Source organism: Caloenas nicobarica, chromosome 6 (assembly GCF_036013445.1).
Source record: "Caloenas nicobarica isolate bCalNic1 chromosome 6, bCalNic1.hap1, whole genome shotgun sequence".
Lineage (NCBI taxonomy): Eukaryota > Metazoa > Chordata > Aves > Columbiformes > Columbidae > Caloenas > Caloenas nicobarica.
In genome coordinates this window covers 42,485,272-42,512,464 of record NC_088250.1, presented here as the reverse complement: position 1 = coordinate 42,512,464, position 27,193 = coordinate 42,485,272, and the positions used below count along the sequence as shown (strand labels likewise).

At 41.0% G+C, this 27,193-nt stretch overlaps 1 protein-coding gene across 5 annotated transcripts; it reads right to left on the bottom strand.

The window, feature by feature from the left end:
• Positions 1-491: 491 nt before the first annotated feature.
• MARCHF7 (membrane associated ring-CH-type finger 7) lies at positions 492-25,293 on the bottom strand. 5 transcript variants are annotated; one of them, XM_065637791.1, is made up of 11 exons: positions 25,152-25,293; positions 19,753-19,909; positions 16,557-16,715; positions 14,320-14,491; positions 12,591-12,761; positions 8,892-9,686; positions 8,570-8,723; positions 8,136-8,305; positions 6,837-6,946; positions 5,289-5,402; positions 492-1,605 (listed from the first exon to the last, which is right to left on the bottom strand). In XM_065637791.1, exons 2-11 carry the CDS (start codon positions 19,906-19,908, stop codon positions 1,441-1,443), a joined length of 2,166 nt encoding a protein of 721 aa, XP_065493863.1. In that variant the 5' UTR covers position 19,909; positions 25,152-25,293; the 3' UTR covers positions 492-1,440. The 5 variants fall into 5 exon arrangements, with proteins under 5 accessions (XP_065493863.1, XP_065493860.1, XP_065493862.1 ...); XM_065637789.1 differs by adding an exon at positions 3,429-3,477 and having other exon boundaries at positions 1,481-1,605; positions 8,570-9,686; XM_065637788.1 differs by having other exon boundaries at positions 8,570-9,686.
• Positions 25,294-27,193: the final 1,900 nt, after the last annotated feature.

The window sequence follows — 27,193 nt, the reverse complement described above, 5'->3', positions numbered from 1 at the left end:
CTGTATGATGTTTTATTAAGCTGTACCAACTAACTCAGAGAGGATTAAACATTTAACTTTTATTATAAACCTGAATTAACTTTCTTCAGAAATGAGTTAGAAATATTTTCATGAATGCCTGGACCTTCACTTTTCAAATGTATGTCTAAAAAAAGAGCTGTATTTCAACTGCTTGCTGGAATGATACTTGTGAGTGTGGGCACTGCACACCCAGCCCTAAGGTTACCTGAATGAGCACAAAAATGTGCAATTTCCTTAGCATTCCATTTTCTTTCCAGTCTGATGACAGGCTGTCTCATGTAATGCTAGCAAAGTTAACTCTTAACATCACAAGTTCATTTCAGCTGTTAAGGCACATCCTTTCTACTGCATAAGTTAGTTTTACATACAATAAACTGAACTCAAGGTGTTTCAACATAATCCACTCTTTGCAGATACATTGTTACTGTAGTGATTTAAAAAGCTAATATAAATATTTATAGCAAATACAATTCCAACACGTGTGACAATTTATTGTACCACCATCCATATAAAGCATTGCAATCCAAATTGATCAGAAACAATCTGCATAAGAATTTACAAACATTAGTAAAGATATAGCACAGACCACAGCTTTCTAAGCTTTCAAGTTAAAATTCTGGTAGATATCCATGTTTAAATAAAACAGACAATACCAGTAGAGATGCATACCTCTGTCATCTTTATTTAGAAAGAAGTGACAACACTAGAAAACACATTGATAACCAGTGTTTTGAACAGTGAAGGTGGGATCTAAAAAAGTCTGATTAAACGAAACAACCTTAGGTCTTTGTCAAGTTGCATATCTGCCAGGAATGCTGAAATGCAAGAGTTTACCCCTGCAATATTCCATATTGGAACAGCCACTTAATATCAAATATAATCTCAAAGTTCCAAACCAGTACATTAAAAAGCCATCACGAAGTATTAGAAGACCACTGCAAGTTCTTATTGCTTTTTGAGTTAAATGACAATCTTCCAATAAACCAAACCCCAAACAATCTCTACAGTCTCTTGCTCATCCTCCTGTTCACTCATTAACACTGAAGCAATCAGTTTTTATACAATGTGGCAACAGAGGCATTTAAAAAACCCCAAACAAAACCTATTTAAGTCCACGGACACCCCCACCCTCCCTGCCCACCCTCACCCTGAGACCCACGATCACCACTTAGTGCCGAGAGAGGAGCAAAACTCGACAGACAAAACCAGAAATCCGACTACAGTAAGAAGGAAACATCAAGGTAGATACAGAGCTTCCTTAAATATTTGAAATCCGATGTCTTCCAAAACAAAGCACATAATCCTCATCATTTAAAAAGCCAAGCTGCTTTGTATGTATCTAATCCTCACGCAAGCTGATTAGTTCTCAACTCCACTGAGTTCCACTGTGCAGCAGTTGATTTTGAATTCAACAACGCTTCAGATACTATAGAAATAATCAATGCACTTTTTAGTAAGGAAAGGAAAAAAACCAAATGCATTTTGATGTTGTTCTTGCCAGTTCAACATTTCTGCAGCAATTCCACTTGTCTCTTGTAGTATCCAAGTTCTACTGGCATCAGTCTTCGGAATCATCCTCAGAAACTGTTGAACAACACAGTATAATCAGCAGCCTTGACAAAGGTCTGTGAAATTAGAGCACTTTAAGATCAGTAGAGGAAATAAAAGTAATTTTATAACGTTAAATAGCACATTGTAATACTTGCCCAAACCTTGTGTAATTGATTTTGAAATGCATCTCATGTCTGAAAAATACAGCATTTTCAAATCAAAACTCAACATTACAAAATGCAGAGTCCTCCTGCTGTTCTTCCTCAACATAAAAGGAAGAAAACTTAATTACGCCAGAGATTCAACTTTTATGGAGTGTTTACAGTGGCTAATTCCAACAGTAGTCAGAGGAGAGTATACTCAATCCATGACAGCAGCACCCAACACAAGGGAAAGAAATGGCTCACAAAGTTAACAATTTGGATACTAAAATATCTAGAAAGGTTCCGCAGTCTAAACGACAGAAAGACTCTTAAATTCTTATATATATGTTGCTTAATGCAGTAAAGTCAGGCCTCCTTGGAAGCAGCTCCTCTCTCCACCCTCATTCTTTCAACATATGCAAAAGGAACATAAAGCCCACATAGGCATAGGATTTTATTGTCACAAGGTGAATTAAAAGACAAATACACCCTTGTGAACTACGATAAAGTCAGTACAGATATCTACAACAGGCTTGCAAAGCGTTAGCTTGTCTGTAACAGGAACTTAACCTGTTCTCTTACGCAAACTCTGCAGTCAAAAAAGTATTTCCACTTGAGTAACTTGTTCCATCTCTGAACACAGAAAGCAGCAAGGTCTGTCTCCTCACTTCTCCAGCTCTTCAAAGAGAAATGTGAATAAAATAGCATCTATAATAAATCTAAACCTCAGTATTCCTCATCTGCAAGTTAGATAAAGCCTGAATCAAATATAGATTACTGTGTAAAATGGCACTCATTAATTTTTACTCTGACAAGGATGCACATAATTTAGGAATAAATTCTGAAATCAAGTCCACCTCTGGCTGCTCTGAACATAGAAATAATCATCTGCTCCTTGAACTAAACCTTACACACACACACAACATTCCTTATCGTACTCCAAATATGTCCTGTGCACTGAAAATTCATATACAAACTTAGAATGTTGACATTCACATGCACATTAGAGAAAAAAAAAAAGTAGATCAACTACCTTTCTCCTGCCTATTCATCACACCCAGAAATAAGACTTAGATTCAGGATACATGTACCAAAAGTCAGCATTTAGTTTTGAATTCAAGCACACTGAAGAAGCCATTAGGTGACGAGCAGGCTGGTCCTTTGCCACAATTGGCAACTGTTAAATTTAATTCCTGAAGCGGATGGTCTGATCAAGTGATACAACCAATAAGTGTGTGTGGATATATATTTAAAAAAAAAAAAAAAAAGCAGGGGGTAGAAAAGATGGCAAAAAACCAAAGAGGAGAAGAGGAAGTGGCAAGAGAAGTAGGATAATTTAAAAATTCAACATCAAATGTTTCTTTTCTACTAAGACTCATGTAAAAGGCTACAAGCTGAAGGTCACCACCAATTCCACAACTGCATACTGCTAGAATTCAAATAACCAAGCTGTAACTAGTCATGAATCTCGTTATCACTTGCAGAAAACACTTCCGTGGTCTAAACAAATCTATGCTGTTGGAAAATTAATCATGGAGAATTAAAAACAGTTCCCTCTTGCAATAATGCTACTGATAATGGAAAAAGCACTGCTGGGTAAAGTCAAATTTTCAGTAATTAAGTTCAGTATTATGAATCTTGGCAAGGAGGATTGTACTCATTTAACTTCGAGTTGATCTAATGGGAGGGGAGAGGAAGAGGGGAAGCACCTACTTTCAATATCTTCCATATGTGCCTGAAGAGTTCTTGCAAGGTTAATAAACTAGAAACAAGGCAGAGAGAAAGTAGTTTAAAAGTTGCAAAGTTATCTGCAGAAATTTGCAACAAGTTAGCAAAGTTTTCTTCACTTTTTTACATCCCAAAGCTTTGTCCCAGATGCCGATTATCCTAACCCCATTCGCCCAATTCAGAAAAATCAGTGCAAAATTTAATACAAATGCCCACATATTAGACTTCAAATTGCTCCTGCAGAGTTATTTCAGCTTCCACTCTACATCAAATGTTTCTGGCAGCAGTTGGTGGCATCATCTCCATGTTCTACAGTCTGTAAAACACATCAGTTTTGAAGGCAGCACACGTAAGCAAGGGCCGGTTTTATGAAAACCATTCCCAGAAATTGTAATGCAGAAAACCATAATCTGTATAGACGGCATTAGCTGGATCCTTTCAATTTACTTCACCATTAATATGTCAAAACAGAGCCCTCTGAATTAGGATAATGAAAAATGCATAGATACACTTAAGATTTTAGCTATAACAAACAAAAAGTTCGAGAGCAGGATTACTATTAGGCAATGGTGGCAGTTTAGTGTTAGAAGTCCATGGTACCACAATCCCTTGGAATACAAGTTCCTCAAGCAACCTCAAAAGTCTCAGCCAAGTGTTTATTGTCAGTGACAATCTACACCCGTTTCAGTGCTAGTGCACTTGTTGAGACACACAAATGAAATGGAACACGATGACTCTACAGTTTCCATAGCTCAGCTGTATGCTCGGTATTGAGCACGCATCAGCGCTCTCACTGGTTCAAAACACACTGGCACTCAACTGTGTAGTGCCGCCTCTGACGGAAAAACAGTAAAAATACCTTATTTCTGCAATACACCCAAGATAATAACCTGCACTGGAGGCTGGCTACTATTAGACTATATGTCTTTTTTGTCTCTACAAGTGTAGCAGAGAAAACTGGACATTCCATTTGTGGATCACGGAATACAAGCTCTACATTATATGTGTACAGAAAAGAGAACCACTGTTCTAACACAGTAAGAGGTTAGAGCACAGTCCTGCCCCTACCTCAGGGACCTAGTACCTGCTCTCAACCATTCCAGTAAGTGTTGGACAAGCTTAACATGGTCCATTCTTTGTATGTAACAAATTGGTTTGTAGGAGCTCAGTTGAGGAAGAGCACCGTTTCATTATCTAGTATCAAATAAATGTGTAGAATATAGGATTTCTGAATGAGCCACTATGCAGAAATAATTTTGTTATGATGATCTCTTACTGGTAAAATGTGTACTTATTGCATTTCTAAGCCAAGACATTTAAGTGACAAGAAGCTAGTCAAATACAACTCATAAGAGTTTTGACTAATGCCAGAAAATCATACATTCTGAAACTGAGTGGCTATGGTAATATGAAAGTACATATTTAGGCGCAATCCAGCTGACAAGCACTGCAAGGTCTAGACCTTTGCAATATCGACTGGCATAATGAGAAAAGTTAACCAAATAAGACAGTCCGACATTCTCAACTGCATGTCCTGTACAGAGGGAGGTTAATCTTCCAGTTTTACATAAATTCAAAATAATCGTGACAATACATATAGAAAGCAATTTATTACCAACAACCTTGACAAAAATTATTTTGCAACACAGTAACTGCAATAAAGCAGCACCTTCAGTTTCAATTCAAACATGGTGATAATTGCATTGACAAACCCAGACCATTTTAGAACTAAATTTGTTAAATAAGCACGCTTCCTGGGTACGGAGCTCCTAGGTCGCTCAAGGTAACACTCTAGTTCCAAGTTCTCTGTATGAGCAATTCCTGCCATAAAATCACTGTACTTACTCTGACACGTGTGCTGGCCTCACTGGCGGTTCCCAGCATATCAGAAAAGCGCTGCTCACATAAGTGTAACAACACTACAAGGTAGAGACCGGAGCTGATGAGTTCATAGTCTGCCTTAAAGGAGATCAAAACAAACATTCCAGATGTCAGTATTAAGTCTGCTTATACAATTCAAGAAGTAGAATAAGAATTAAATTTTACTAGAAACATGTATTTGATGATGTATTTGATCTCTGTTCGAAGAAAATTAGGGAAATGTAACACTAAAAACAATTTTAAGTACTGAAAGTGTTTATACTTTTGGTTCCTCCCACCCACCTCAGATCTACCATATTATCCTTGAAGACAGAGTTCTATAAATAAAATCTCAATCAGCATGATTAGTTCACAGGAAAGAATCCGAAAAATCAGAGTATTATACCACTGGGAGGCGGGGGTGGGGGTGGCGCGGAATCACAACAAACCAAACACCAAACTTTTCTGGTTTCTTTTCAGTGGTCCCAAAGCTTTACAGAAAGCCAAAATAAAACGAAATATTGTAAAAACTTTATGCTGCTATGAATTTTTTTAGAAATTATTTTCCCTAATAAGATAAACTTTCAAAATGCTACTGCTGAACTGGTCATTTAGAGTCAGTTCTTTAAGAAGAAGTTTTAAAGCTCTTATTTCTATCAAAGTATAATGACAGTAACCATCAATCAGTAATGCTAGAACATAAGATGATGGCACTCTCGAGAAAGACTTTTCAGAGTCTAGCACAACTGACAGGCACGACAATACTAGGGCAAGACCTTACTCTAAATAATAAGTAAATTAGACACTGAGGCTTGCCCTCACAACCGGTGTCACTTTGTATCTTCTTTCAACTTCTGAGGCAGGCAAATGTTATTAGTCTTTCTATATTCACAGAATACAACCCAGAAAATTAGGAAAAAACCCTGAATTAAGTTAATTAAAACACCATCTTTTTGTTATTAACTTTTAAATACTAAACAATCCAGTAGTTCCAAGTGAATGTATTTATATAACAGTAGTAATACTAATGCGCCTTTAGTTATTTCAAATTAGGAAAGGGCTTGAAGGAGCAGCAGGAAGCTGTTAGAAAAGAGGTTAGTTTCTACCGCTCTGATGGAACAGAAGTTTTTAATGGAATGTTTAAAACAACTGCTTAAGTTTGTTAAAAAAACAGCTCAAAGCAAAGAAATTTAACAACAACGTGAAATTCAATCTAATCATACTAGTATTCCCACTGCACCTATGCAGCAGAAACACTGGACTGCAAAGCTTGATGACAGATATATAAGAGATATATGGATATGGATATATGGATAAGAGATATATGACACTTACTGAAAGCTCAGCTATAGGAAGCACAGCAGTAAGATAGAATTTGTCTGCATATTGAGGAAAAAAAAAATCTGTTCCATGTTGATGTTACTTTATGTGCATAACAGTCCTTCTGAAAAGGAGATGCATTTTCCTTCGCTAAAGAAGAGCGCCCTCCCAGCACGAAAGCAGCACTTACCAAGCTACGCAAAATATACTAACTTGTTCATTTGCATGTGCCCTATAGAGCTCATGAATGTCAAAGTCTTCCAGATTCAGGTGCAGCTTCTCCTTGCACAGCTCACACGTTGTTACTGCTTCCAAAGAAGAACCTGGTAAGAAGGAGCAGGGGGACAGTCAGTGTGGAGTTACAACAATCCCTAACATATGACATACGAGCATTACAAACTGTAACTAATCCTTGACTTTATTTTGCAGAGCAATGTTAGAAGACAAGCAAGCCTCTAATATGAATATAGTGACTATCTGCTACTGTCAGAATTTAAACACTATAGAATGCTTATTCTCTGCCTCATGTTCATTCTGGACATGCATCTCACTGCAGGTCTGGCATAAAATTGCTGCTTGAATTTTACAGCGTAACCCAAATATACACAAAAGTTATAATAAATATACCAGAATAGTTTAAAGTTATTGCTAGAGTAATATTTTGTCATACAGTACGAGGTTGAAAACAAGCTGCTCCATAAGCAAAAAAAAATGAATAAAGCAAGTTTACGGTAGGTTTATGTCTTATATAGTTAAATACCTCAAATTAATTTCTCCTGCAGGCAGAGGCTTCTAATACATCCCTACACTGATGTGAGTCCTCTGATACTGAGTAAAACACAGATGCCAGCACCTTCTTTTGGTAAAAAGTATACCATGATGTTCATGTCTTCTACCAAGCCACCTATTTTTAAGTCTTAAAAACACTACAGATAACTTAGTTATAAACTAGTGAATCTACTACAAAAACATCTGTACAGTGTGCAATTTCTAAAGTGTTTTTTTTAAAAAAATTCTACATGCCCTTTGAAGTAACTTTTTGAACAGGCAGTTGAACAGGAGTTAGTATCCAAAAAAAAAAAAAAAAAAAAAAGTATACATATTTAAGTATAGTTACAACAGAAAAACATTTTTGGATTTTCAAATTCCTATCACTCTGCTACAGTCAGCCTGGCTATAAAAGTCTTAAAAACCAGAAGCACATGCACGAGGAATGGTGGGGAACAAGCTCACCCAAAGTGGTAGAGTAACTCTAAAGCCACACTTCTGCAGTGTTATATTTGGCCTAATATCTTAGTAGACAATCCCAAAAATATAATTATCTGAATGACAAATACAGTTCTTGGAACTACTCACATAGGAAGCTGTGTAATCACAAAATAAGTCTGGAAGTGCCACACTGTTGTTTGTCCCCAACTGCTCGTTTTTCAAACGAATACCTCCATGTTAGTAATCCTCTGCTAAGCCTCCTAGTGTACCTGGAAGTCTCCCTTGGCCTGGAGTCTGCTTTACCTGAATTAATCTTTGACTGCAGCCACTTCTTCATGCACTCCTGGTGAACATACTGCAGACTTCCAGTACATTTGCATGGCTCTATTAAAAGGTTGTCAGAACTTGCAGAGGACATCTGACAGATTCTGCATAAGTCACCTTCTTCATCTTCAGAATCTTCTAAAAGCAGGCTGAATAGGAAGGAATAGCAACAAATGCTGTGACACATTTCATGTAAGACTTTTTATAATGACAATTCCATTCATCCAACTGTTCTCAAACCAATGAGGTTTAAAACAAGTTTCTCCAAAGATGAAAGGGAGAACACAGGTGACAGAGAACTGAATTGCCACCTTCTCTGAAGGAAATTTTCCTTCTAATGTCATGGTTACAGAAAGCCCTCTCATGGTAAATCAGGTACATTTTATTATCTCAAAAACCCCATAGTAATTTACCTCTCTTTAATTTTCTGGAGCCTTTCTGGATCTCTTGAAGGTGGTACTTTAGACTTGCCACTTTCTTGTCCATCAGACTGATTCCAGCCAGAGGGAATAATATCTACAGTTATCATAAGATTGTCAGACAGACTGCTTCCTAATGCTGGAGGCACTGCAAAGCGAAAGAGAGAACCAGGCACAATTCCAGAACTTCTCCTACTGTGGGTCGAGTCTGGTGGGGAGGCAGTAGCTGTAGGAACACCAGATGCTGCAGGCATTGGTGATCGGCTAACAGAAGCCCGAGGAGAGCTATCTGATGCTTCAAGAGAGGTCTCCTCACCTGGCTCTCTTCTTCTGAAGACATGTTGTGACCTAGCAGTTGTATCAGAGGTAGAGATCCTTGCAGATTCATCTCTTCCTTCTCTTCTTCTTCTGGAAAAGAGAGGTGTACATCTGTTCCTCAAGGATGATGACAACCAGGATCCTGTGCTCCTGCTTTCAGAGTCTGGCCTGTAACTTTCCCCATCTGAATCAGAGTTAGGATTTTGTGAAACTCCCGATAAACCCCACCTTCGTCTAAGAAAACTAAATCCCTGAGAAGCTTCAGATGTCTGAAGTCCTGGAACATCTGGAGTCACAGCTCCACTACTACTTGACAGGGCAGAAGCCTGAACTCTTGGGACTACTGTTGACTCTTCAGAGCTTAATGATCTTGTGTGCAATGAGTCTTGGCTAGACCTTCGAGAGAAAAATGTGGACGACATAGTAGATGCTAAACGAGACAGCAGCTGTCTGGTTGTGCGCCTCCCTTCGCTGTCAGCTGCAGGCTCGTTCAATGGCCTCCGAGAAGATAAAACCCTTTCAGAACCACTTGAGGAAGGAGTTTCGTCTCTAATGGCAGTAAGAGAAAATGCTGGCTGCATGGTCCTCTGGGGAGATTCCAATTCATTTCTCCTTTGTCTTGAAGAATAGCTAGATCTTGAAGAGCTCACGTTAGAGTCTCTGTTTAAAAAGGATGGCTGATGATCAGAAGGCAACTGGCGGTTCATGGATGCATTCAGCCTCAAAGTGCTTAATGAGCTCTCTTTTGGTCTTGCTCCTTCTGCATATGAAGAGGCAGGTCTGTCTTGAAGATCTGTTGCAGAAAAACAGAGGAAATACTGTGAAAAGATGTGCTCCAATTGTTACATTCCAGACGGATAACGCTACAGCTCTCTAATAATTACATTCCAGATGGATAACTCTAAAGTGTAAATGCAAAAGTTCAGGATTCCGTGATCCTTATTCAAAATGGTTTCAAATTTGGCAGGCAGATTCCAGAGCAATATTAAGTTTAAATTTACTTCCCAGAATTCTAAAGTTAAACCGAAACCTAGATTGGTGTCAGTCTGGTAAACCTATTTGGAGTCTAACACCACCTAAAAATCTTCAGATTATCAAGGTATGACTCACTTTCTCATATCCAATTATGAAGGTTCTGACCATCTGTCAGAAGTCACATAAGAACAGCATCTGAATTAAAAACAGCAAATTATATACAATATTATTTATAACTTAAAGGTCCATTCTGCCTGTAGACTGAGAAAGATAGATTAATCAAAATTTCAGTAATGTAGCAGACACCAGAGCACCCGAAACAGACCCATGGATAAAGCCACGTATAATCCTCAACTGTTACAAACGACCCTTACTCTTCTCATCATAAGAACATCAAGAACCGCAGTTAAAAACACTACTTAAAGGTAGCATAAAAATATTGACTTTGGATAACAGAAATGGAATAGTATCTAAATCAGACGGGTATTCTTATTATGTTTGAAACCAAAACCTCAAAAATAAAAAGAATACCCTAGAAATACTGCAATTGAACTGCTCCAGCCCAAAAGCGTTATCTCGCTATTGCTATCAATGCAACAACTAAGCAAGTTCACATGTTCAACTATGCAACTGGCTTAGCACGATCAGACTTAACCATTCTGCCTCAGTAATCTGGTCTGCTCTCCCAACTACCTTGATTACCTATAACCAATTAGATAACTGTCACCACATTGTTGTGTCCTCCCCTGAAGTCCACATTTGATCACCCAGTGTTTCCCAGTGGCCAGCAGGTGGAGGGAGGAGATTCTCCCCTTCTACTCCGCTCTGCTGAGACCCCCCTGCAGTGCTACGTCCAGCTCTGGGGTCCCTGGCACAAGACAGACATGGACCTGCTGGAGCAGGTCCAGAGGAGGCCACAACAGTGATCAGAGGCTCGAAGAACTCTCCTGCGAAGAAAGGCTGAGAGAGTTGGGGTGTTCAGCCTGGAGAAAAGAAGGCTCTGGGGAGACCTGACTGCGGCCCTTCAGTACTTATTAAAAGGGGTCGATATGAAAGATGGGGACAGACAGCAGGGCCTGTTGTGATAGGACAAGGGGTGATGGTTTTAAACTAAAAGAGCAGAGATTCAGGCTGGACACAAGGAAGAAATTTTTTTTACAATGAGGGTGGTGAGAGCCTGGCCCAGGTTGGCCGGAGAGGTGGTAGATGAACCATCCCTGGAGACATCCCAGGCCAGGCTGGACGGGGCTCTGAGCAACCTGAGCTGGTGAAGATGTTCCTGCTCATGGCAGGGGTGGCACTGGGGGCGCTGGGAAGGCTCTTCCAACTCAAGCCATTCTATGATGCTTATAGGCACATTTTCTGTAAATACTGTTTAAGTATCTCAGCACACTAAGAAGAAGTGCACACTAAGAAGCAGCTCTACTGTAGCTGAACTGCAGTTACGTTACTTGAGGCAGCTGGGGGGGCAAACATCAGCCAGTCTCCTTACTTAAATGGCTGGATTTGAGGGGCATGGAGGGGGAAGAAGGACACAGCTGAAGCCTGCTAACTTTGTAGGAAGGGAAACTTACTCAATATTTTAAATACTTAACAAGCACAGGTAGATTACGGCAGGAGGCCGAAGCTTTCTCTGTGTATTCCGGAACTGAAACCTTTCACATTTGTAGGTTGTTTTGGTTTGTTCTTTTGAACAGCTCCTGCAATGCAATCACCATTTACTGTTCAAGCTGAGGTTTATGCATCTGGCAGATTCTTACTAAATAAACATCTGCACAGATGCCAAGAACCTGCCAAATGGCTTTGATTACACAGCAGGGAACACAGTTCCAAGTTATTTTTGTAGCACTTAACAGTGGCACCACTCCTAAAAATTCAGCACGGACAGCAAGGCTGTCCACCCATCCATTTCTCCCTTTAGGGTCTATCAGGCAACCTCCAACTGTCCACTTACTACAGAAATGTAGAGTATGATGACATTAAACATACTCTTGTGGTAAGGTAAAACTGCAGGATGAAATGTGGAACTAGTTTGTGTCTTTTCTGCTTATCTTCTATACTTGTAAAAATGTTTTGGTTTTTTTTTTTTTTCTAAATTCCACATTATAAAATATCACTAATATATCTGCAAAAGGTGACAGACCAAGACTGATGATGGGCTTCTCCTGACACAGCTCTAAAAGGCCACAACACTCTGAACGGAAAGTGAAAATAGTGCAGAAGTCTGTACTAGTCCTAGCAGTTACCGTGGAACGAGCCCTTCACCTCCTGTAAAGTATAAGTTTATTCATTTTTATTTTCAGTGGTCTAGCAGTTTTCCCTAATAACCACTCAAGAACCCAAATGGAAATAGAGAATACCATATGGGCACCTTCATGAAAACCCTTTCCTAAATTAGTTACTTCTTTCCCCATACCTAAATACAAAGAGATCTTAAGATGAATAAGAAAATAGGCTTGCTGACTATTCACACAGTTCCAGTGGCAAACACCAATGCCATTTTCTTATGACTGAATGCATCTGCAAGTTAGACCATTCATATATCCTTTGATGGTTTAGCCAATGCATGGAGAGCAGCCAACCGACTTTATTTAAAAGGAAACCTTAAAATTAAATATGTCTTTTGACTTTGTGTTTTGAAGAAAATATTAAAAGAATATGTGAAGAAACATACAGGTACACAACCTATGGGTTTACAAGCTTTCAGTTGTACAACACATACATGTTGAAGATGAAAAGTCACTGTTTCTGTAGCTGTGATCCACCAGGTTGTTAACAGATAGATCCGTTGTTCTTCTTTCTAACTCTCTTCGCTCTCTCACCAGCTCAGTTCCAAGGGAGCCAAGCATCACTGAAGAAGATCTAGGAATCCTACTGTACCTCCAAGAGGAATCTAGAAAGAAAAAGCAAATACATTCCCTGGTTTTGTCATCATTTAAAAATCTGTTACAGCTGGTACTTACGCATGCATTCTGGTTATACCATATCAAGGAGAGTTTAACAATACCACTAAGCTGATCAAGTGCCAGCCACCAGCATAAAGCCAAGAGTAAACAGCACTCCACTGATGCTGGCACTTATTTAATCTTGCAGTGAGTTAATTCTGAAACTTTCGCCAAGAGTCAGACACACTAACACTTGTACAGGACAGGAGGAGGAAAAGAAATAGCGTCTTGCTTTCTGATGGTAGCTAGTTACTAAATAGGCTTGATAATATGGCAAAACAGCAGCCTGAGACTTAGTAAATGCTGCTGTTCTAGTGATGCTTCTTGAATGCTCCTAAAATTCATTTTCCAGAAAGATAGCTGAAGCTTAAATGCAGCTTAGACACAACTTTGAGAACAATGACTAATGCTGTTCTTGCTCATACTGCAGAGTAAAACACTTCGGTCTAAAAAGGGATCTTGTTTTTTTGCCAACAGCTCCAACAACTAAACAGGGAACTGTACATACTTCGGCTGTGAACAAAATGCTTGCTCCAAATAAGCATTTTTCAACAGCTCTGAAAAATCCACCTTGATTTAGTTTTACTGCTAACTTATAAATCCAAATTTAAGCATTCATTGGTCAGCAGTGTGATGACCAACCAATTGAGAAATGCAAAGACGGAGTCCTACAACATAATGAGAAATGTTAATGGTCATTTTAGCATCAACAGTACTGGGTTTTGAGCAATAATTTATTCACTTTTATTTGGATGTCTGTGAGGTTCCACATCGGGATGTAAAAAGAACATTGATCCATACTCACAAGAGTAATCCGAATGGATCTAACAGTCTGTTTCAAAATGTTGTAGAACTATTTTCAACATAAGTTTTTGACCCTTATTTCCTGATCTTTACACTTCCATTAGCATATTGGTTAGCTTACATCTATCCAAGTATCACATACATAGTTACAGCCTCAATGAGAATCTCAGTTTTAAATAAACATTCTCAGTGTGGAATGTTTATTTTTGCTTGGCCTATAGAACGAGTTTAGGCGCTGCTGCTAAAAAAGAACTTTCTTCCAGCTCTAACCAGCCACAACACTGCGCTTCTGGAAACACAGAGCTAAGCGAGGCAGATATCCTTTCTGCTATCCCTGGCACATGGAGGTTTACCAACACAATTTGACTCATAACAGCAGCCGCACTCACTCTTTCCTTGAGATCTCAACCAATTAAGACATACTTGAGCCACAAAGTTCAGCTTTACTGCAAATGGAATAGGTACAGGTAATAGTTCTAAAATGACATGCGTACAATTCGGTTTTCAACAGACCACGTTAACAGCATTCTCAGTACTTCAGATGCTGCTACCAGTGCCAACATACTCTCCTGTTAGGTACAGGCTTTCAATATTTAATAAAAGCACAACATTTCAAAGCAAGTTTTAAAAAACTTGATAAAACCTCATCTTACTACTCAGATAAATTTCACATAACTCAAGCTCTAGTAATCAACCTCTCACCTGAAAAGGCAGTCAAGCCGTTACTTCTCACAGAAGAGGTAGATGTACAAGACAGCTTCGGTCTCTTTGAATCGCTATCTCGCGGCTGGCTGTGCAGTCTTGAATATGCTCCCTGAGTTCTCTCAGACTCACCATAACACGCAGATGTAAAATGAGAGGAAGACGACGTAGACTGAAATAACATTAAAAAAAAATACAGACACAGTATTTCAGATGTGCTTACACTGAACGAAAGTGTACATAATGCAAGACTCACAGAAATAGTAAAGAACAACTTTAAGATGCAAGCCTTATTTAAAAATAACATAGGATTTATGCTTGTGCTCTCAATCAGTATTACCAGGTTTACTCAAGACAGTCCTACTAACAACAGCTGGTTTCTATTACAATCAGCTTTATTTTTACCTTTATAGATAGATGTGGCTTACAGTGGAAGAAGATATTCCTGACCTGTAAAATGCTATAAATGTGATCAAATACAGCTTTACAGATCTCCAAGGAAACAAAATTTTGCTGTCCAGAAATGGCCAAAACTGACCAGCTTCATTATGTTATTAAATAGTTTAATTAATCCATCTTTTCTTTTAGTAATCTAAAATAGGATACTAAGGAGTCAGCTCTAGCTTCTAGTAAGCTATCTAGACCAGATATATTTTTATTACATTAAGTTCAAGTGCAACTGAAACAGTTCAGAGTAAAGAACATGTACAAAACAATTTTTGCAGTATACGGCACTGAAATAAATTAGTTTTCAGAAGTAGTACTAAAATAAAAACGAGAAATTGGGATAGCCTATAAAGTTGTTAGTCTGGTTACTTGCAGCCAAGGAATTTGTTTTCTATTTGAAATGTTTTGATTTTATTTTTTAATGTAAAAACTCTTGAGCTCAATCAAAAAGCTCAACTGAGCTGTTGGTCCTCCCAGAAAGTACCTACAACCAAGATCCTTTAAGGATGAACCAACTTAGAACAGACATTATAGTTGTGTTTTATTTATATTTTGTTGTTTTTTACTGAAGTCATGCCACTACTTTTTACTCTTTAAAACTAAGAAGTATCTAAGTACTTCTCTTATCCCATCATAAAAGACCGATGGGGAGACACATAAACAAATGTCACAAACCAAGTACAAAACCAGGTTGATTTCCCTCACAAATCACCTGTTCAACATGTAACTTATGTTTTATTCATTTGCTATTTGACAAGTTTCAGGGTATCTTCTGCAGTGGTCACTTGCATTAGAACCTAAGAGAAAAATTAACCTCAATGTGAAAAAATGTGTAATTTTGAAAACTCTACAGCACCAACTTAACTAGATACGCAGGCCACTTAAAACCACAGACTCCATTTGTATTTCACCCATGTGCAGACACCTAGTCTGACTTCCCCTGAAGCCAGCAACTCCACACTAGTTCCTCACTCCCCCTAATTAAAGGCCTTCACCTGTGAGTCACAGTAAAACAAACACCTAGATAAGGTGTGAGCACTCTCAAGTACCCAATACCTTTCAGTTTCAAAGCGAGCGGAGTTTTCATTTGTTCACTACCTTCCCATCAAGCATCTTCACAGCTTTCTGCTTTTCCCATCCTAATATTTCTGCTGCAGTTGAAAGTGCTTTAGTGTCACCGACAGTGCATGAGCATGTCAAAGAAGCAAGCTACTATATTTTTGGAGTTATGAAAGCACATTCTAGAGCCCAGCTAAGCTGTAAGGGTCTGAGCCCTGGAGCTCAGTCAGGTGGCAGCTCGTTTTCTCTCAGGGTATCTGTGAGCAGCACACCAGCAGGCACAGTCAGGAACTGCTCCTCCACAGGAAGTTTACTACAGCAGGTGGCCAAAACCATGAACTTTGTGTTAACTCACAAAGCTGGTACCATGCAAAAAATACAACCCCTAGAAATTCATGATGGAACAAGCTGAGTATAAACAAGATTAATTCTGCCCTCCATAGGACTATAACATCAGATTCTAATCACCCTCATTTTTTCTTTTTAAATGGATACTTGCAGAGCCACTCTCACTTCAAATCTCTTAAATACTAGTAAAACTAATATACATTATTATTTTCATCCTCTGAATTATCTCTTAACATTGCTATCTTCTTGCTTTACCTTCATCTTGACAAGATCTACTTACCTAGAAAAATTGCAGTGAGCCCCTGCTAGCAGCTTTTCAGATTGGGAAGGCTAAGGTAAACCCCTAATTTTTTATTTAAGTATTACACATTAGCAATCCTCACCAATCTGCTTCTGCTTCCCAAAAATCTTCCAGAATGTGGATGATCGAGTGGCCCTGAGTAGCGAGTTGGAGAGGATGTTGTAAGCTTCCAAGGAGTTTCATGGGTGTCTCCTTCTCCAATTCCCCAGTCTCTACTGGAACTATTCAACACGCTGGATTCCTGAAGAACAACATGCTTATCATATGCATCTTGTCTGGTCTGAGTATTTCAAATACAGAGATGTGAAGAGACTAAGACATCTGGAAACCTTTTGTAAGAAATCTCAAGGGATACCCAATAGGAAATGAAATAGGCTTGAGAGGGAACCACTGGCAAAAGGAAAGATTATTTTTTTTACATTACTTTCTAGCAATTATCAGCTCCTTTATCTGTACTCATATTTGACTGTGGACAACAAAAAGTTGAAATGTAAGGCTTTTGCGGCATTACCCCAACTTAGACACTCCAGCTGCAGGGCAGAATTAAGGACCTCACTTCCAAATGCTAAGTAAAGAAACTCCAACATGTAGAAAAAGTGTCCATAACAGGAAAAGTGCCACAGCAAAAGTGGCTTTTTGCTGCTAAAGCAAGCTGTCTGTCTTGTCCTGGTCATCAGTTTTAACATGGGAAAGAGTGGCTGCAAAGAGGAGGGGGGGAAAAAAAAAAAAAAAATCATATTTCAGGTCCACTAACAGATAATTATTTTTACATAAGCAGCGTGATCTTAGTGAAACACATGGTACAAGAAATGCAAAATGTCATCAAGTTATTATTCCTTAAAAAAATAACATAGTACTGCAGATTACACAGTATATTCTCCCAGTCTTAAACACTTCCTTTTTACCACTGCTTAAGTTTTTTATTTTAGTAAAATTAATAGAAATGACAGAAATCCAACCATTTTATTACAGCTAAGCAGAGTTCCTAGGTGACTATTTGTCCATCTTCTTCCTATTAACACTACAACTACCATAGTCTCTATCGCTAGTTCTTAAAAGTTCTACTATTAGGATGTAAAAAGCTGATCAAAAATGCTCATCATTCTCACAGGCAAAACTAAATCTGAAAATAAAGTATCAGCCAGTAACTTTTCTCGTATTTCAAAGTCTCAGTAGGATTCATCAGATTTCTAAATTATTTCTTATATGGATGATCTACCCATGGGCACAAGGCTACACAACTTTAAGAGAAAAGTAAAGCTCTCTTAAAACATTCTTAAAAAGAGATCTTTGAATTTCATCTTATTTTAAGTGTCTGGATCACCACAGTAAAGACCTTAATCCATGAACACCACACTCACACAGCTCTAAAAGACAGTTCATGGAATTACACCATCTACTGTTCTAATGCCCACAGAGCTTTTGGGAGCTGTGGCGTCTCTGTACTGTGCTCATTTCTTGGAAAGATGTCCCATAGCCAAAACAGAAAGAAAAAAAGCAACATATTTGGTATCCAAAAAATGGCTTTAAGAGAAAGTAATGAACAGGCATGATGTGAGGAAAGCTCAACCTAATCACTATATGGGAAACTTTAAAAAAAAAAAAAAAATTAAAAAAAAGGGTAAGGCTATTCAACATCCCTCATCAGAACTTAATAATTGAAGCATTATAAAGGTATTCTGGTTTTGGTGTCTATTTTCAGTAGCATAAAAATGCCATAGGGAAAACATTCAAAATTGTATATATTACACTTGCCACTATTACACCATTAAAAAGACAAAACCAAAAACCAACAAACTTCCGCTTCATTTCTCACAAAATGGTTAACAATGTTGTATTATAAAGCATAGGAATTTTTTTCTTTGTGCCATTACACTACTTTGATTTTTGTATTTTAAGTCACCTAGAAACAACACTGTCACATATATCACATCAGTTTACAATTAAGCCGTTTGTTATGCCTCCTCAGATGAGCAGAGGCACTGATCTCAAAAGCGTATGACACACAAGAATTCATACCTATATGAAAAAAAAGGGAAGGGGAAGAAGAACGAACTCACCTGAAAGAAACCTTTTGGTTTTTTGGTTGTTTTGTTTTTGTTGGGTTTGTTTTTTGGGGTTTTTTTGGCCCTAGTCAAAACCAAACACTTGAGGTTTGACTGCTCAGTCGCCAAAAGTATTTGAGCTAAGCTATAACCAAGTATGGTCTCTAGCTGTAGAAATGACTATATTACAAAAGGCAAGGCTCCCAAGTTCTCTTTCCTCTGTATATCCAAATCACTACTGACAGTCATACTTTTTCTCCTTCTAAATGACATATCTTTTAAACGCTTTGGAACTGAAGCAGTTCTTAGTATTTTAAGGTAGGTTTCTGAGTGGATTAACAAAGCAAAAAGGCCTGCCCATTCTGTTCCTATCTGAACTTAATCTCATTTAGACTATTTGTTTCTTCTTGTCCCAGCCACTTGTAATCTTAACCTGCAAGCAATAATTGAATTTCCTCCTACCAGCTCCGTAAGTACCAAAAGTTAGTCAAGAAAGGCAGCTTCCCTCTGCTTTTATCACTAAGCACTAGTCTTGGGTAACAAGCTCTCAGTCTACCTTCTACGAATTTGAGTGGAAAGACGGGATACAACATGATCTTCTATACAATTATTTTCCCTTCTGTTTTAACCTGAAAGTGTTATCAAGATCATTCCTCAGATTAGAAGCACTTTGCTCAACAGGAAATAGTGAAAAAATAATACACAGTGAACACACTGCAGTCCATGTCATAAATGAAGTACATAACCCTCTTGTGGTTTAACTTCAGAACAGCAGTAACACATCTAACTTCACAGCACCAGGTCAGCTCATCTTCTCATCAACAGCTTTCAGTGTGATATATACATCAAAATTCAGATGAATTCCTCACTGCCCCTCAACAGAAAACCCCATTTACCCAGGGTTAAGACTGCAGTGCCTTGTGCCAAAACAGACCCATAGCATCAGGGTCTTCACTCATTGAACCACCGATTTTTAAAGGTGCAGCTACAAACAAAAGCAGGTAAAGATGGCAAACCTAGAACTACTCACTCACATTGCAGAATACTGTAATTGGCCTGGTTATTAAATTCTTGCACTTTAGGATTCATCTTGGGTTTCATTTGCAAATGCAAGGCCGTGGGTGGGGCTTTTCCTTATATTTCCCTTTTTTGTCTGGGTTTTAGGGTTTTTCTTGATTAAAAACAAGACAGTAAATTAATTTATACCTTACAGAAAGCGACAAAACGTATTACCTGGTATCCAGATTCTAATCTCCGTGAAGATTCTCTTGCACTATATGCACCAGCTAAACTGTTTCCAGTCAATGCTCTAGATCCTAGTGGAGAGCTGGAGGCCTGAAGAGATATCCTTCGAGGAATTCTTGAGGGTTTTGACTCCATTCTTTGCATCCTGCATAAGGACACACTTATTATTTTTTCTTTTAGAAGCAGGGACCTACATGCAAAACACACACAAGTCATTCTGAGTGCATCATAAATATGACTCACACATACAAATATTTACACAGCACTGTGGTCTGACTGTGCATGAGTAAGATGGGGAAATGAGTTCTTACCCTAGTTTTTGTAACCCTTTCTTTACATGTCCTCCCCATTCCACATTAGAAAAGTAGAAACATAGCCCCTTTTGCTATTCTTAAGATTCTTGCTATTGTACTACAAGTGGAACCCCCTTAAGAACTCTGCAGCGCTAGAATTAACACAAAACGAGCCAGGAGCCAGGGAAAGAGTCCTCAGATTTCCTAAATTCATACATTACTTTTTTGTTAGTGAACCACATCTCGACACTTGCAGAAAGTACACTCAGACTTATTCTTCAGTCAGAAATACGAAGCTTCGCTCTCCCATGAAAAAAATACATTTCCTGTCTCTCTGTCTCAGTCAAATATTTAACTTCTCTAAAGACAACTCCCATGAAAATTAATGTATACAAAAGAGCACGTGATCTCTCACATATATATAAATTTACCTTTGTCACTGAGTGTTTATTTGCTCTTTTGGAATTTCTAGGCATTTCAAAAGAATTGCTGATGCCTTTTCCACATGAGAAGTGATCCTGTAGTCACTCCTGTCCCTGAAAGGATATTTTGACTTAATGTTGCTCAAAGGCTCCAGAGAGATACCTAACTCCTTTAGTAACATTCCCAGATTCTTCCTCCTCAGGATAGTACAGACAGAATCAGACCACAGAAGGTATCTCTTAAGAAAGTTAAGAAAACTGGGGTATCCTCACTGGTGGGGTTCAGGAAGAGTGGCACAATAACTAACAACTCTAAAACAGACAGCTAAGAACTCCAGTGCTATAAGGTGTTCTGCAGAAGTGGTACAATCTATGTGATTTAACCACTTTTAGTTCTGGCCTAACCTTCTGAGAATAAGTTTTATCAAGGGGAAAAAAAAAAAAAAAAAATCAGCAAGGCACATTTTTTTTCCACACATTAGCCATGCTCATCAGTAACAGCCTGCGAAAAGCTGTTGCATCCATCCAGATGCACCTTATGTCTGGCTGCAGTCTGAAGTTGAGTTCACACACTCAGGACTTCTAATCTGAGCTGGAAGTCACCCTGCATTACATACTCTACCTGGTAAACGCCAGTTTCTGCAGAACTCTATTGACCAAACAGTTGGACAGCTGGGTTGATTTTCCTTAATGGAAGGTTTTTAACCAGTGTTCTGGTGCACGTTCAGTTGATAGCTTTAAAACACAGGTGACAACCTAAATTAGCCTAAATGCTTCATCTTGCAAGTAGAACTTTTTTAATTTGGGGGGGGGGGGGGGGGGGGGGGGGGGGCAGAAATCAACAACAAACCAAACCAAGCACTAAGCATACCAAGTTTTAAGGAAACATTTATGTCCACGTACAACAGAGCTACTGGCTTGTGTTACAGAGAAGCACACCAGCTTCTAGACCACGATCCAGACATTAGCAACACATTTGCCTTTGCCAGAGACATCACCAGTTAAACAAGATCAGTTCAGGAATCCAAAATTCTCACTTGCCCAACTTTGGATTAGGAACCCGAAACCATGAATTTGTTACATTTCTCAGATCATGTTTAAACCCCTAAGTAAATATGGACCAATGGTATGCAAGTCTCAAAGCTATATTGGTAAGAACGCTCTAAACAGTGTTCCAAAGTACAGAAGAACACTGTCAATCGTGGAACTTTAAAAGCAACTCAGTAAGGACAAACCTAATAACCTAAGCTACACACTTCAAGTGGATCGTTTGTGCAATAAAATGTAACAATCATACTTCTTCAAATAACATTAGATATGACACTGTAACGATGGCTAATTTAAGATTTAGAGTAATCTGCCATAATGTGCACTGCAAATCTAGTACTTGTCCGAAGCTGCACTGAGTGTGAAAAAGTAACTATTCAAGTTGCAAACTGTGAGGCTAAATTAATGTAGTATACACTAGGGTATATGCTGGACAGGACAATTATAGGTCTTGATGAGAACTGACATCCAAAGCACTGCTAATCTACATTGTACCCTGATACAAAAATATAAGGGACAGACACGCAGAATAATGAATCTAATTCTGTACTATTAAGTACTTGACAAAGAGCATCAGCGCCATCACTTTAGTTATGGATCATTCTGCCTCTGGATCACTATGCTTCAGATAAGCGTGGAACCAGATGAATTGAAGAACATAGATAAAAGTCAGACAGAGACATATGTAGAACATGCAAAAGTTCTAGAAGAAGGGATGGAAGCTCCTACCAGTAGAAATTAATGTCTGGATGAAGAGAAGGAAGAGACGGAAGTGTAAGAATTTATAACAATGTCAAGACTAGAGATAATTTAATAGTAATCACCAGCCACAGGACAAAATAATGAGCATTCTGATAGGAAAGGACAGGGTGGAAGCCTGTGGACACCAGAGCCAACTATCTCTAGAAGCTGAAATGGTGTCCAAGATTAGCAAATTGCTTCTACAAACATACATAAAAAACACACAAGACTAATTTTCTCCTCCAGTATTAATTCCAAGAGGACACTCTTATTAATCATCTCTATCTTGTAAATTAGCACAGGTTGTGATGTCAACCTGAATACATCAGGATGATCCTATCTATATAGCATTTTCTTTCTCTAAGAAAGAAACTATACACAAAATAGCAGAAATTTGCAGAAACTATACACAAAAAAATGCCTTTATAAACAAGCTAAAGGTAACATGTTAGAAAATGCAAAATTTAATGATGGTTTATGCATACAAATTATGATTAATTTCTGCAGTCATGGCCTTAGCCAGCAAACAAGAAGGATCTGCTGTAAAGATGAGTCAGAGTTGTGTAAGAACAGGCATCTGACAAGAGGAACGCTGCCTTGTTCAATGCAGAGGTGGAAAGGTACCCAAAAAAGGCCTTATGGTCTAGGCAAAGAACTTCTGCTCAAGGAAAGTGGATTTTATCTTTGCCTTTCAATAAAGATTCAGTGTCAGGAAGCATGTCATTCAGATTAATCATTTTTCAAAAAACACTACACAAGAGCTCTTCAACTTCTGGGCATCATAAAATTTACCTGGAATCCAACTAGCAGAAATCATGAAAGTATGTATGTGCAACTGAAGTGAACAGAGCCATGACCTGAATATATTAAATAGATAAAACCAGATACTAGGTATCGCACCTTTGGTAATCAACACTAGTAAGGGTCTTCTGGTTTGTGTTTTGTTGGGTTTTTTTTGTGTCCAGAGTTCTTTGAAAACCATTTTAGGCACTGCACCTCTGAGGCTTGAGAACTGTCTTCATAGCTGGCTTGAACACACACAACAGACACGTAAGGCTAATGCTGATCACAGTAACATGAGGAGGTGGCCAAGGTGAACATGCTGAGCTATCAGAGAAGGCAGGACAGAGTGGGACAGCGGTCTCGCAATTTAAAAAAAAGTCATATTATTAAAGCCACAATAATACTTTTCTGCAAGGGCAATATTGTGTTTTTATAGATATTTTGGAATGAGAATGGTTCCATTTTACAGTATTAGCATCTTAAGGGTTTTTTTGAAAGAGCAGAAAGACACTCAAATTAAAACCTTGAACATCTTTTTCTACCCACATAGCAGTTCAACAAATCCCAAGTGGTAATTAAATACTGTAATGAGTTCTACAATGACAAAGTAGTCACCTCAATTTATACAGAAGGTAGTGAGGCCAAAAAAAACCTGAAATGACTTCTCTGAGGAACAAAGACAAAAAAAAAAAAGCACTCTTCCCAAAGCAACATATTTCTTCAGCTCATGTCATGTTATGCAACTTAGCAAACCTTCATGGAAAAATCTGGAAATAATTCTTGTGTCTACTGGAATAAGGGATACCTGTCATACCTCTCAAGAGTTGGAAGAAACCAAGTTCTGAAATCAAACTTTTAAATTCCAAGTTGTACCTGGGAAACACGACCAGCTTGTAAGGAGAGGTGGGGCTGAACCGCCTATTTTGAGCACAGAGCTCAAGTGTCCTGCCCTTCTTGATCTGTTGTCACCCCTCCAACTACATTATAAAAGATCAACTAGACCTAACATAGCCACGGGATAGAGATAACAGATGCAAGAGGTCTTTACAGAAAAGCAGTGTAATCTCAAAAGGTAAAAATAACACAAACAGCAAGCACTGCAAATAAAAACCTCTCCTGCTCTCTTCTGCCCTGACCCCCTCAACTGAGAAATCAGGGGCAATGTGAGGTAGTCCTGCCCACCAGAAATGGAAGCCTTTACCATTTACCAGCTTCCACGCTTTCTGCTAACAGCTCAGAGTACCCTCAATCAGCGAGAAGCACGCACTTCACTTTTCCACCTTGGAACTACGTGGTGACACTCCTACCTAAGACTCGAGCTTTTATGACTGCAAGTTTTTGTACGGTTTGATATACAACTGTTCATTTCTCCCAAGCAACTTGTGATCACAAGTCTTCCTCGGTGTTTACTCACAATCAATGTTTTTATGACAAACAAGATGGAGTTCAGGAACAATTCTCTCAGTTTTCACAATTCTTTGTTCAGGGTATTTTTTCAACCTTCAGCCAAGGAAGCCTGACCAAAAACTCCGCAGCCTCTCGGGAGTCCCATGAGCGAGAACAATATTTACCGACGTCGATCGTTCGCTGCAGCAGCCGGCGCAGGACGCGGGGCTGCTGTTCGAGACGGGAGCTGCGGGCTCTGGGCAGCGGGTGTTCCGCGGGGCCGCTGAAAAGGGCACCACCGTCGGCTGGCACAGAGAGACGCGGCCCGCCAGGCCCCGGCCCGCAGGTCCCGCCCGGAGGTCCCTGCCCGGAGGTCCCGGCCCGGAGGCCCCGGCCCGCAGGCCCCGCCCGGAGGTCGCAGCCCCGGCCGCAGCCGCGCTCTGGCCAACGCCGATCCGGGGCTCGCGTCAGGCTGCGAGTCAGCGCCGAGCGCTCGGCCCGGCCCCGCGGGGCAGAGGATCCGCAGCGGAGGCCCGGAGCGGGGGCAGGGGTGTCGCGCTGCTCCGCTGCGGAGGAGGCGAGCGGCCCTCGGGGGCCCGGCGGAGCAGCCGGGCGCCAGCCCACACAAAATGGTTCCCGTGGCGCGGAGCCGCCGGCCCGGCACACAGGCGGCAGCTGGGCCGTACGGAGACACCTGCCCCTCCCCGGTACTCACTGCCGCGGCACAGCCCTCACGACGCCGACACGCAGGAGCGGAGAATTCCCCGAAGGGCCCGGCCGGGCCGCCCCACCGGCCGACACGCCGCGGCCGCCGCCGCTCCCTGCAGCACAATGGCGGCCGCGCGGAGACTGCGCGCCTGTCAATCACCGCCCGCGCCCCGCCCACGCGCAGCTCTCGCGAGAGTTGCTGCGGGAGCAGCCCGGGGGGGCGGGGCGCGGGGCGGGCTGAGCGTCCGGGGCACGCGGCGGGGGCCCGGGGGGGCAGCGGGGGCCCGGGGGCAGCGGGGGCAGCGGGGGCCCGGGGGCAGCGGAGGCAGTGGGGGCCCGGGGGGCAACGGGGGCCCGGGGGCAGCGGGGGCAGCGGGGGCCCGGGGGGCAGCGGGGGCCCGGGGGCAGCGGGGGCCCGGGGGCAGCGGAGGCAGTGGGGGCCCGGGGGGCAGCGGGGGCCCGGGGGCAGCGGAGGCAGTGGGGGCCCGGGGGGCAGCGGGGGCCCGGGGGCAGCGGAGGCAGTGGGGGCCCGGGGGCAGTGGGGGCCCGGGGGCAGCGGGGGCCCGGGGGCAGCGGGGGCCCGGGGGCAGCGGAGGCAGTGGGGGCCCGGGGGCAGTGGGGGCCCGGGGGGCAGCGGGGGCCCGGGGGCTGTCAGCGGTCGGCACCGCTCGGCTCGGCTGCTGGCGGCTAAAAACACGCTCCGCAAACTGCAGGCGATGTGGAAATCCCTCGCGTCAAAGACAGGGTTTCTTTTTGTGGAGAAACATCCCAAGAGCCACAGTTTGAATCGGCTTGCGTATTCAACGTTCAGCCTTAAAACTGCAAGCAGAGGATGTGAGTTTGCTCCCTATGCGACGTGTTCCCGTTTCCATGTTGTTCATAAGTAACCTGCTGCAGCTCGGGAGCCTGGGTTCGGTTTCGGCTCCCTGGACGAGGGGGCTGGAGAAAGCCTCCCCCACGGCAAAGTGACGGAAACGCCGTGTGTTTTAATCGTGTTCAGACCTCGGCTTCATCCTCTTGAATAGACGTTGGCGGAAGTTTGTACTTGAGGGGAAGATTTTGCATGACTATGGAAAGCAGGAGACAATCTTATCAAACGCTGAAAATGCCAAGCCTTCACAAAACCTGTCAGTCCTGAGCAAGTCCTGGTTCCAGCGTCCCTGCCCGCTGCAGAGGATGGCTCAGAGCTCACTGCTGTGTTTTCTGAACCAGGCTCTGAAGAAGACGTGTTGCTACTACGGAGTGTGGGCTTCTGGCACTGCAGTCACAAATCTCAGTGTTTCACTGATTCAGTATCCATCTGTCACCGGTCTACAGCAGGGCTTTCCCGAATCCCAGTATTACAGTGTGTGTCCTCGATTGCATTGTTGCAATTCAGATAAAGGGGTGTGCAATAGTACCAGGGTGGTCATTCTTTAAGGGAAGCAAAAAACAAAACCAAAACCCAGAAAACATGACCAGACACTCTGGCATGGGGCTACAACACACAGAAATTCAATGCATGCATGCCTAATAGCTCTGACAGATCTGGGACACTTGTAGGACCAGCCAGGCTGGTTAGAAACTGGCCAGGTAGCATCCCTGAATAATAGGGCAGTCCTGTGTTTAGCAATATCCTTCACTCTGCTTCTCATTCATCCTTTTAAATGTGTTTTTCCATATGTTTAGATTGTGACAGAGTTTGTTCTCCGATTCTCTTTCACAGAGAAATGTTGGGCAAAGTATCAGTGAATTGGAGACAAAGGACTGGGAACAGCTGTAAATAGAGAGAGAAGCAATCAAACAAAACCTGATAGGAGAGAAAGGCTGCTGGTTTTTTTGCTGATGGGCATGTTGCCTTTCACCAGAATGCCCAAAGCAATGCTTATTGGCCATGGAAAAATCCTGTCTCTAGCAGCCCAAAGCAGCTGCTGCCCCTGCCAGGACCACTTATTTGACACCTCTGTCTGCAGGGACGGAGGACAGCAGGGAACAGACCTCATGAATCATTCCAGCAGTAGCAACTGCCCGTTTTCCTGGTTAGCAAACAAGAACACTTATAGAAAGAGT

Excerpts from the sequence above, each read along its gene's own strand:
- MARCHF7 (XM_065637788.1), bottom strand. The coding sequence starts at position 19,908 with ATGCAAAGAATGGAGTCAAAACCCTCAAGAATTCCTCGAAGGATATCT. Across the intron at positions 12,762-14,319 it reads CGGCTTGACTGCCTTTTCAG|ATTCCTCTTGGAGGTACAGT; the intron begins GTGAGAGGTTGA and ends TTTTCTTTCTAG. Across the intron at positions 1,606-5,288 it reads AGGCCAGCACACGTGTCAGA|TTTCTGAGGATGATTCCGAA; the intron begins GTAAGTACAGTG and ends GTTGTTCAACAG.